The sequence below is a fragment of the Hippoglossus stenolepis genome, chromosome 1, assembly GCF_022539355.2.
Source record: "Hippoglossus stenolepis isolate QCI-W04-F060 chromosome 1, HSTE1.2, whole genome shotgun sequence".
Taxonomy (NCBI): Eukaryota; Metazoa; Chordata; class Actinopteri; order Pleuronectiformes; family Pleuronectidae; genus Hippoglossus; species Hippoglossus stenolepis.
In genome coordinates, this window is record NC_061483.1 from 22,397,836 (window position 1) to 22,409,878 (window position 12,043).

At 43.0% G+C, this 12,043-nt stretch overlaps 1 protein-coding gene across 5 annotated transcripts in view; it reads left to right on the forward strand.

Annotated features, from left to right (window-relative positions):
• The window catches only part of celf6 (CUGBP Elav-like family member 6), a 141,080-nt gene that overhangs the window by 92,361 nt on the left and 36,676 nt on the right, over positions 1-12,043 (forward strand). For 4 of the 5 annotated variants that reach the window (XM_035161215.2, XM_035161263.2, XM_035161273.2 and 1 more), the window contains exon 4: positions 9,162-9,290. The exons of the other annotated variant lie outside the window; for it this stretch is intronic. In XM_035161215.2, the coding sequence (XP_035017106.1) occupies positions 9,162-9,290 (129 nt within the window). The remainder of the gene's footprint in view (positions 1-9,161; positions 9,291-12,043) is intronic. 5 annotated transcript variants of the gene reach the window in all.

A 12,043-nucleotide genomic window follows, 5' to 3' on the forward strand; every position in this document is an offset into this window, starting at 1 on the left:
CCTTCCAACTTACCTGACTATCTAGCTACTGATCTTAATGTAATGAAACAGTACTAGTTTATTGTGTAATATTTATTTATTATATTTTATATTAATTATATATTTATATAATTGATTTGTTATGGGATTTGTGAAAAGAAAGGAACTCAAAAAAGAGATCAGTATCACGTTATGTTATTTGAGGGGAAGGTAATTTTTCTTTGTCCTCCTGTTTGGAATTGTTTTTGGATTACACTGGAATCAACTATAATATATAATAAAACCTTTAGCTAATATCCTAAATCACAAAATTTCAAATTTAAATTGAAACAGCTCAAAGTTAACGAAGTAAGATTCAGGGTTATTCAGTTTTTGGTGGAAGACTTTTAGTCCAATTCAATTGAAATACAGTTTTTACATGTTTATCATTATTTATATGTATTAATTAGTTAAATTGGCTACATTAGACTGGAATGCAAATTATGCTCTACTCTAAAAAGTTATCCTGTACATTTAAAAGCACCAGTCATCACATTAAATTATGTGATTTTACTTTGACACTGTGCAGATGCTCTTGCGCTGCCTCCTCCCTCCATCTTTAGTCTGACTGGCATGGTGATTGACCACATCATTCTGAAGCCATTTGTGACTAACATCACTGAGGTTAATGCAGATTAAGCCACGCAAAGATTTACATGGCTGGAATTGGATCTAATTGGACCGGTCTGTGTCTGCCCTGTGCTTGCATTTCAGAGTGGTGATTTAGACCGCCTAGGTCAGATTAGACTGAGCCACTTTGCTGATTTATGTGGTCAAGTGTGAATCAGATGGCCCATTTCTATTGCCACACACACCCCGATGTAGATCTTTTTTTGTCATGGCGGCACTTTAATTAACAGCCATCTGAAAACAGGCAAAGTCTGACCGACAAGGCCTGGGCGAGAGCCAATCGGCATTCTCACCAAGATAAATTGGATCTCTGGGCTTAAGAGAGGAGGATGGATGGGTCCCAATATCAATTACTACTCTTTTTTCAGTAGAAAGAGAAAGGAGATGAACAGGCAGTGTGAATGAAATACAGAGGGCTCTTAGGCAAGCACAGCCCCTGCTTGTCTGTCAGATGAATTTTCTCTATGGGAGGACAGGATAGGACAAAGCACAGAATGAAATAAGACCAAGCAGACAGGCCCCAACAGAGATATTGAACGTTAATGGCAACAGGAAGTCAGCAGACAGGCTAGGGAAGTAAACCACAGTCGCGGCTGACAATGAAATGAGATTTACTATGAAGGCCTGTGGTTAAAAGGAAAATAGACAGCCCAGCCAGGGCTGACTTAAGGAGGGGAAGTTGAAAGGGATTCATCCTTGGAGCGATGAGGACCAGTCAGGTGCACCAATCCCAGTGGGGATTCTGGACGGTCAAATCCAGGGTTGTACTGGGACATTTACACCGTACATTTATCACTACCAAGACGTCAGCAATTATCTGTCATGGGAACTTGTAAAGAGGTCTCCATTACGTGCCAGCAAAGGCATTAGGGCCCATTACTCCATTTGGAGACTCCAGTAGCCCTTCTTTTGTTCACGGTCCCTGAGAGACATCCTCTCCCTGGGGATACGTGAGTGTCAAGAGAAGACGTAAAACCAGAGCTCAGAAAATGACTAGGGGGGCCTGGCACCACAGAAAACCTGCCACTCGGCAGCCATTGTGGCTTACAGAGCTGATTCTCTGGCTGTCTATTAGAATGACTCATGGCTTATTTTATTTTTTTCTTGGATTATCAAGAAAGAATGGTGCATGGGAGGGGAGCTTCACAGCCTTTAAATCTATTTTTGTTCCTTGAGTCAACTGACCTCCTCCCCACAATGTCTGCATTTATCTGATGAGCTTAAGCACCACTTCTTTTCTGCCCAGTTCGATCAAACAATGAATTCAACTCAGACACACTGAGCCACAATGGAGTCATGGGTCCTTTGCTCACTTACTCTGTGGTCAATGCAGGAACAGAGAAAACTATTTATACTCTTGAAACTCAAGCAATCTGCCTCAATCCAAGGGGAACAGAGGAAAAGAAGACATGTTATACTCTCCTTTTCTCTGTTGTTTTCCTTCTATCCCCCCGTCTTTCTCTCACTGGTATTGCAGTGCAAAGGAAGAGATGAAGCGAGTGATAGAAAGAGAGGTGGGGATTCTGTACAAGGCCCGTGGAGGAATGCGAGAGGGGTGAGAGATGGAAGACAAAAAGAGTGAGAGTGGTAGAGATGACAGGATGAGAAAGTTAACGGAGGGTGATGGAGGCAGCTGAGTGAATCTCAGCAGTAAATCATCTCAGAGCCGCCCCGTCCCTATCTCCTCCTAGCCTCGCCAGGAATCTTTTTCCCCCTGACCTTGTCTGCCGCTGTGTCTGTGAAGAAAAGATGGGGCCAGATTATCTATGATTGGAGATGGCCATTATCTAAACACAATCTTGGAGCCAGGTCCCACTCCTCTAGCGACTGCTGTGAGACTGGAGACCACACTGATGAGAAGAGAGATGATGGGTGAGCCCGCAACACCCTCTCCCTTTATTAACTCTGATAAGATGGTTTCAACACTCTCTTGAAATGCCCAGCAACCAACCATCAACATCGACTTTTTCACAGTGTGCCACTCACAGTGCATTTGTCCAGACTTCTTATGCTGGTCTACTTGTTTATTAGCTCGCCTATTTTGTTTTATTGGATACTTATACAGTGCCAGCAGCACTGCAATCCCTGCATTTGAAAGTCAGCAGCCCTGTGTGAGCCTTTTTTAATATCTTCTCCATGCCTTTTGTCTGTCTGGCAGAGGGGAGTCATTGTGAATGGGTCGTGTTTGTCCTTGCCAACCTGCTGCTCTTCAGAAGGTTGACCCCAGGCGGGCAGTGGAGAGATTGACAGGACCTTGTAATGTTGTGCACTGTGCTGTCATGCCCCACCCCAGCAGGTAGGGAAGAGTGAGGGCTGCTGGCTGGCTCAGTCTGGCAGGCCACAGGGGAGGGACTGTCTGGAGGCACCTCACGCCCACAGAGGTGCACGCTTCACTTTACATGCAAATGAAGCCAAAAGATCCCTCTGTGCCTCTGGACTCGGTGGTGCAAAACTCTGAAAAGTCAAGAGGAACCCTGGCAGCAGTTGATACGAGTGTGTTGGGAAACACACTGAGACACACTGAGACATGGAGACACATGGACAGACAAAAGGATACAGGGGTATCCAACACAGACCATTGCAGCATATTAATTTAAATAGCTCGTTTTTAATGAGCCTAGCCATTAGAGAAGATGTTTCCATAATAGAGATTTCCTGGTACAATTGTTCCTTTCCTATTACCAATTCCGACACCTGGACTTTGCATATCGGTCGATACAGAGTACAGATCCGATATCAGTGCATTTAGATAAAACAATTATATTTAGATATAAAAATGTATGCAAACATTTTTTCGACAGTATCAGAGGCAATTCCAATGCTGGTATTGGCATTAGAACATCTCTAGTTTCCAATGTAGAAAAAACACCTGTTAACAGGAACTCTTTTACATGTTTCCTCAGTAGTTCTGTGTTAGTTTTTGTTCATGCATACCAGAAGGTTGAAAGACCCCCCCTCCCTCTCCCTTGTGTAAATGGATGTGATAGCTCTAGACGTATGAGTAATGCATTTACAAACACGATGCCTGTATCCCCTCATCGTGCCTGATACACTGACAATTTGAATATTTGTTCTCCTCTGATTATTCCATTTACCACCTCACTATACTGGATAATCCACTTGCATACATCAGATTGGGACCAGCAGCAGAAAGGTTTAGCGTGTGGCTGCACAGCATTTTCACAGGGATGAGGTCTAATTACTTCTGTTAGCTGGGTAGGAACTAAACATGAGTTCGATGTAGAATGGGGCTTATTAAGCGGTGGGAAATTGGAGCGTAAAGGCAAAGGGAATGCTTGGGGTTTGAGAAGTACAGCTGAACATACGTCATGAATCTTGTTTTACAATAATCTCACTACATTATTTTACACTTTCTACATTAACTGCTTTAACACTGCACTTGAACCGTGCATATTAACACTGAATTATACATCAAGTTTGAGCATTTTTAAATAAAAAAATTACACCATTTAAGGGAAAAAAAGAGTTTGATTATTCAGTAACCCTTATAAATACTCTATACCAAGCAATGGTGTTATCAATAGTATATTAAAATGATTGTCATCCATTTTTGCATTTGTTCTAAAAAAGTAAGAACAAGAAAAAAGTTTATATGAATGCAAACAGATAATAATTGTAGCATGAATAAGTCCACGATACTGAAGCAATGTATGAATGTTAGCAAACCCTGCCTCTCTGGTGCATCTGCTAACACTAGCTGGTACAATAAGAGCTGCAGAGATCATGAATTACTTTCCTGAATACATTCCTGAGCATCAAACTGCCTTCTCGAATCTTCATTCTGCCATTTCTACTGACTTTGTTCATATCAAATAATGTAAAGTTAAGAAAAAATCCATAAAACTTCTGCATTGTTATAAAATACTCAAATGAGTGAAATTGACTGTGCAGGTATTCTCTCTCTTTACCAATTCCCATGCTAAGAAAAGGTGGAGCACAATTATTGTTATGTTAACTCATGGTTACACATCAGCCACTTTTTATTTTGAGGTAAATGCCTCCATTTGTATTGATGTAGTTTCTTTATACTCTATTTGGAAAGCCATTTATACCTTTCAGTCATTTTTATCATTCATTACCATTACAGCAAATAATTGTCTCCCAATCACTATAATAACTACCCTATTATTTAGTTTTAGTAGTGATTGCTTGTTTAACAAATGATTAATCAATTCATTAATGGTTTTCAGCACTATTTCCTTGCACAAAAAAGTTTCCTGTGAATAAATGAGGCTTGCAGGAGATACATTATTCTCAAGTTATTTGGGAAAGGAACATTAAGTCTGTTCTTTTAAGGATGACAGTTTTGTGACCACAGCAAAACTTCACTAATTCCAAAATGTGGATATTCTAGGTTTTTTTTTTCTCTTCACGATGCAAATATCTAATGCTCATTATCTAAAAAGCCTATTCCAAAAGCAAATAGCACCTTTTGATGTCAAACAGAGTCCTATACCCTCCTCACCACAGGGGAAATATAGTAGATGATGAAAAACAAAGTCTAACTTAATAACAAGAAGCCATTCCCACCACTTTGTACATCCAGTCTGTACGCCTACATGTACATGTGTGAGCGTATCTGGTGGCGGGCCTCCCAGGCAGCAGTGCACCAGCGTCAGGCTTTTCTAATGAGTCCATAAGAAGCGCAACTCCTCTGTTGTGCTGCCTGGAACATTACTCTGCATTTGAAATGCATCCAGTGGCCTAGCAGGCATCTTTTATCGTTGGATGCAGCTGTCCATGCTTTCTGAACACTTACTACTACCAAGCTTCCCTGACTACTGCCAGCGGGCAATAAGTGATAGAATCATGAAAAAATAAAAGGGAAAAAAAAAAAAGAAATATTTACCCCCACACAGGAGTAGGAGAGTAATAATTTAAAGAGAATATCCCCATTATTGGCAAACAAAAGCAGAAAATTTTGAAGTAGACTTCACAGCAACAAATTCCATGCCTGGAGAGAAAGAGCAGGGCGAGGGGATGACAGTAAAGAATAAAGAGAGAGCTACAGACAGAGTAATAGATAGACAAAAAGAAAAGAGAGGATGGAAAAAAGTACACTATATATGCATACACTGCAGCCAACAACACAAGTAGCACTTTATTCCGGGGAGAGAAGCATCAATCTTGACAGCATATGGCGTCTGTGCAAAATCCATTAATTTTTAATATACCGGGCACTGAAATGAAAAGGCTTCCTGAGACAAGCAATTGTCAGATGTCAGTAGTGTTTTGATAACTTTTTTGATCTTTTTATTTGCATTTATAAAATGGGGCTGTCCACATGCCACCTCAGTTTGGACATAGCTGGAGACTGACATGGAACCATTTTCCACTCGATTGCTCCCACCTTCACTCGGGAGATGAAAGGTTGGGGGGGGAAACAAAAAGGACGTTTGTGTGACGTGTCTGAGTGTGGGAGAAAGTAAGCATGTAGCTGAAGCCTGCCCCATTTTGTGCATATATATATATATCCTTGAATCTGTTGACTACATTTTAAAGTCATTGCAGAGGTATTATATAGGGAAATACATGGATTAATTAATGATGTTTGACCATGCAGCGACACCATAAATTCAGCATTATGTAACCAGGCTTTCTAACTACCATGCACGCACATGCACGCACGTTATTATTTCAAAGTAGTAACGAGGTTTAAAAGGTAGATTACAAAGGTCTCTTCAGAGTAGAGCAGAGAAGTGCTGTAGAGCTCACATTTTCTCCAGCTGTGTGGCTCAGCTCCGTTAGAGGGATCAGACGAGCCTTTCTCAATGAGAGATTAAGTACAAAGGTCAAACTGTAGGCTCAGTACAGTTTTGTCATACTTCTATGACTCCTCAGTCAGCTCCATAGGAAAGCTCTCACCCCTCTTAATGCAAGTACATGAGTGTACTAGAGGTGATGGCTATTATTTTTTTCCTCCACTCCACCCTTTTAATGGATAACTCTTTGGCGTCATGGAGTCATCTTCTTGTACAGAGGCGGCACTACACAATATTTATTCATATTCATAAAATGCCAATTTAAAGCTCACAAGTGGCCATAGGAGATGAGCAGGAACTTGTGGAATCCAATAAGAGCTATTTTGGAGACAGGTGCAAAGTGGACTAATTAATAGCAATCTATACTCTGGCCAGGGCTTGCAGTGGGCCAACTGAGACACTCTTAGGTCAGGCAATGAAAAGATAGCAGCTCCAAATTCATTTTCTCACTGTGGCTCTCCCAAAGGAAGGCTCCCGAGTACACTCACACTTCCTTTAATTCCTTCACTGGGGTGTAATTTATTTTTGCGTTTGCCAGCACATTTGGAAAGTTCATTACCTCGCTCATGGCTTGTTAATTAGCCTTGTAAAGCCGCCATTAGATCTCCCCGGGCCAGGACCGAGATGAGACTTTTGTCCCAAAACATTAACACGCTGCAGGAGGCCTGTAAAACTCCACTCTGCCCATTGAAGTTGTAACAGTGACACCTCAGTGAAAATCTGAAAGATAGAGGGTGGTGCTATCACGACAAAGTCACATGCTCTGAACGGGCTGACGTCCGGTTCACCTTTGCTGCCACAGAGAGGAGTCGGACTCATTTCTCTCTAACACCTGTTCAGGGCTGACTTTACAGCTACTCAACTCATCCACTGATGCTCAATATCCAGCTAGATGTCTGTCCTCCTGTCGGCCTTTGGTAAATCCCAGCCGGCAGTATACAGAAAGTAGCTCTCTATATGGCGACCTCTACAGGGTTCGCACTCCCTTCCAGCCCTGGAGCTCCAGAGGAGAAGGGACTATAATGAGCAGTGGTATTAGGCTCAGCTGGTGGGTTTAAGAAATCCTGCTGTGTGAGGTGTGACGACAGCAACATGTACTGACACCACAGCTCCAGCACCAGCAGTACAGACCAGGCAGCGTGGCCTTATTGATTATGCAGGTGCTCATTTATGTGGCCAAGCGAGTAGCAGGCACGTGTCTCATTTGAACTTTACAGGAATGGAACAGGATCCGACTACCCCGCTGCAAAAAGGAAGCCCTGGTGCTTTATTTTTAGAACAGCTGCGTCTAATGGGGCCTGGCAGGTACAGGAGGCGTCACATCTGTCGAGGCCCAGGTGATGCTCTCGCCCTCCGTTCCTCCCTGCCCCCTCACCCGCTCCAGACCAGTCAAATGACTCGCACTGAAGATCAACAGTGTCATTTCCAATAAACTCGTCTTCCTCTTCCTGCCACTTTCCATCAGTTCTGGCGATGGGCTCTTGTAGCCATTTCATTCCACAACATCGCAGAATAGGGGATGCATAATGTAAAAGATGTAAAGAAGATGAATGCTCTGTCTAATGCCAGAGCGCTGGGAAGATTAATTATACAAATCCAGCCCTCTGACTTGCCAAAAATGTAATAGTATGGAGCCCATACGTCTGAGCCAGAGTGCCCCCCTCTGGAGCTCTGCAGCAACTATGACACACAGTAGCAGTGAAGACATTGGCGTAGGTGGAGCTGCCCTTCAAACTTAGGTCTTAGCTCTTGGTTGGGTAATTGGAAAAAATCTGTCAGCCCAGATTTTAAAGTCATACTAGATTTTTGCCAATATTTAGTGCTTCCTCACTCTCTTCAACCACTCGCCCATGACCTTAGAGATGTCAGTTGGGGATATTTTCATGGGTCATTGAATTCAATATTGCATAATAATATATTTATGATCCTTTATCATTCTAGTTTTGAGGCATGAGAACCAGACCTTGTAGCTTTCATGATAATTATGTTTTCCCCAATGCTTACACCATTCTCCATCACTGTTTAATTTTGAAAACAACATATATAGAATTCTGCAGTGTGTTCATGAGGGAAGACAAATTCAAAATCGAGTATATTGAGAAACCAGTCCACACTGACTGATCATTGTTAACTCTTCTTAGTTTCATCATTTGAAAGAGAAAACCTTTAAAAGTCCTTTTGGAAATTATCCAGTGCCCCTCAGAAAACACCTCTGACACACTTTACTCTTGCTTATTCCAATTCCTTCCGCCTTGTTGCTGAAAAATACCATGTTCTGGCTCCATGTTCTCTTTCAACTTAGTGACTTAAGCATCCAGACAATCAAACAGTTTGTCAAACCGAGCAAAACATCCTCACTCTCTTTCTACCTCTACCTGAAACCCACAGCGCTCAAAACATCCTCTGTATCACAAATCACTGTGGCAGACTTGAATAGCTCACTCGAAACAGGGATATATCTTACCCTCGTGCCAGCGTGGGGTGGCACACCACACAACAGTAAGATCAACAATAACAATAACAACAGCAGCAGCAGCAGCAGCAGCAGCAGCGGTGTAGGCTCAACAGAGCAGACTACTGATAAAAGGAAATGCAGGGGGGTTGAGTTGCAAGTTCCTCTCAGCTCAGCAGAACGGTGCCATCAGCTGTAGCATTTGTCTGTTCTTTCCCCCTCTTCCACCCTCCCCTCCTTCCCTCCACCCTCCACCCTCTTCCCCTCTTCCCATCCAGAAGACAGGAAGCTGTTCGTGGGAATGCTCGGCAAGCAGCAGAGCGAGGACGATGTCCGGCGGCTGTTCGAGACCTTCGGCCAGATCGAGGAGTGCACTGTCCTGCGAGGGCCTGATGGGGCCAGTAAGGGTCAGAGCCCACACACCTGCCACTCTCCTTTTTTTTTTTTTTTGCCCTGTCTGTCTCTGCATCCTCTTTCTGTCTGTACACGTCCTTTCTGTCTTTCAGATTTTTACATTTCTGCCTATGCACTCATTGACATCGTCTGCGATCCACTCTGCTCTTCTAAAATAACTCATCCTCTCTGTCAGCCATTCTGCTTTTTTTCCCACCATCACTTATGTGTCTCGCTCACATTTCTTTCATACCTCATTGTCACCATGCTCCGGCACCTCCTTCCACCCACTTTCCACTCTTTTTCTCACTACCTTCTGTATTTCCATTCCCTTTTTTGTTCGCACTTTACCTCTCACTCTTTCCCCTTCCAAACTTTTTTTCCCCCTCTTACTTAGTCTCCTCATCACAGCAGCTCTTCCCAACTGGGCTTGTACTCAACAAATACATCACACAACACCTTGTCTTTCTGCTCCCCTCTCCCCTCTTCCTCCTTCTCCTCTTCCTGTTATCTGAAAAACGTACGGTGTAATCATGTTTGTTTCCCACATTCCCGTCATCCCTCCCCGAGACACCATTGGACGATAACGTCCTTACTGTAAATAAAGCAGCCAGGTTCTGGGTTTTGCTGCTGTCACTCACTGTGAGGCAGATTTGCATGAATTCAGGCATTTCCTTATGCATACGGCTCATGTGCTATTTAGTAAGTAGAGCATGTTTAGAGGAAAGGTGGTTGGGAAAAGTGCGCTGTAGGTGGGATTGTTCTGAGAGTGCGACTCCAAAATCATCCTCTGATGGGTCCCTGTTTCGCAGATATATTTGGAGGAAGAACACCAATGATATTGCTCGGAAACCTCCATCATTCTTTCTCTCGTGTTGACTGTGAATCATTCTCCTATAGGAAGCATATGAATGGCTGAGGAGAATTTGTGAGAGGGCAAGGGAGAGAGGTTGGTAATGTGTGATCCCGCTGAGTAGATCAAAGAGAAAGACTGGTTTTACTGAACCGCACACCTATCTGTGTCTGCATCCGTTCCCCTCGCTCTTGATCTTGGATGCATTGCTCTGTGTCACCTCACCAGCCCACCTACCTTTCTACCCCGGCTCGTTTCCTCTTTCACTGCGACTCCCTGCCTCTCCAGCTCCCTCTCTTCCTGTCGACTCAGACGCCTCAAGCTGACTGACAGCACATAAAATGAAATAAGGCCGGTGCTGCCGCTGTTACAGAGAGGAGCGAGCTTTCTCTCTCATTCGTACTTCCACTCCTTTTCACCCTCCTGCACCAGACTCTTCAACTCCTTTCTGTTTCTCCTCTCTTCACATGCCATATGTTTCCTGTGTTGGTATTTGTCTCTATTATCACTGGCTCAATCATCCCCTTTTCTTCAAGTTGCACCGCTACAAAATGGAAAACTGTGAAGTTATGTTAACTATGAATGCTTCCATGAGGCAAAGGTGTCATATAGTATACAGGTATTTGGTCCTATCACTCACTGTGCAACAGTCCTATGCAATCAAGTCGAGATTTTACGGTAAATTATTTTGCCAGCTGCCTCGCTTGGGATGAGGTCTCTGTAATTTGAATGAGACAGACCTTGAAATTGACAGTGCTATCTGTTCCATGATGGAGGCTTTGTCCCCTGTTGATGTAAATTTATGCTACTCAGAGGCTTTTCAGCACCCCTCTTCACCCAATAAAAAAGGCCGAGAAGTTTAACATCCATCTCTCTTTGGCGCCGCTCCTCAAAGTACTTTCAAAGTGCAACACTTGCTGCCAGAGTTGAATAGAGCCCCGAGTTGTCAGGAATAATAGAGAGATGGCTTTTAGGTCTATAATTAAGTTGTGTTATAAATGTCACCCATCCAGTGGGATGGAATTCATGCATACATATTATTACCCCGGGAATTCAAAAGGCAGCGCAGATACTCTCGCTTGAAAGCAATACAATCTTTCTTTTTCCTTCTTCCCCCCCAAACTCATTCTGAGCCATCAAATTCAAAAACTCAAATGTGCACTATAATTTATGAGGCTGTAGCACTTCAAATTATTTTGAGATGTTGTGCTCCGTGTCCCTTAACTTTTTTTTAGGTCAGAAGAATCAAGGCTAGGGCACTGTTTCTTTGAGGACATTGTATGTTTGACATGACGTGGTCATTGATGGTGTGAACTGCGGTTTTGAATGTCTTTCTGGTTGGTGTGAGCTGCTGGGGTCACTGGGACCCTAGCAGATGGCCTTGTTAGTGGACTATCAGCAAGTTATCGTGCCTCACAAAACCCAAAAGGCTTTTTGTGAGGACAAACTGCTCCTTATAATTTCAACTAGAAAGGTTAAATGCATTTGTTCCCTCAAAGACAGGGTTACAGTAAAATGCACACAGTGGGCTGATAAACAAATTAAGACCTTTTCAAAACTCTTTCAGGAGGGACGTTCAAGTAAAGTGAAAGGGTGCTAGGGTGCTGTCAAAAAGTACCCAAGGTTTCTTTGATTTTCTGCTTGCCTCTGTACATTTACACTGCCTTGAGGACATATGACAGTACAGAAAACACATGGCATTTACGACTCACCATATTTCTAAACACGGCAGTTTAAAATACTTACCATGTACTGTGCAGCAGCATAGTGCATGGAAAGCCTCGGGTAAAGGTAGAATCTGTCCTCCACTGATGTGCACATACCATATGTCCTTGAGTTCAATTTGAAATTTTTGCGAGGAAATAACTCATGGACACTTGTATGTCAGGGAAGGAAAGCTGACACCTGAGATGC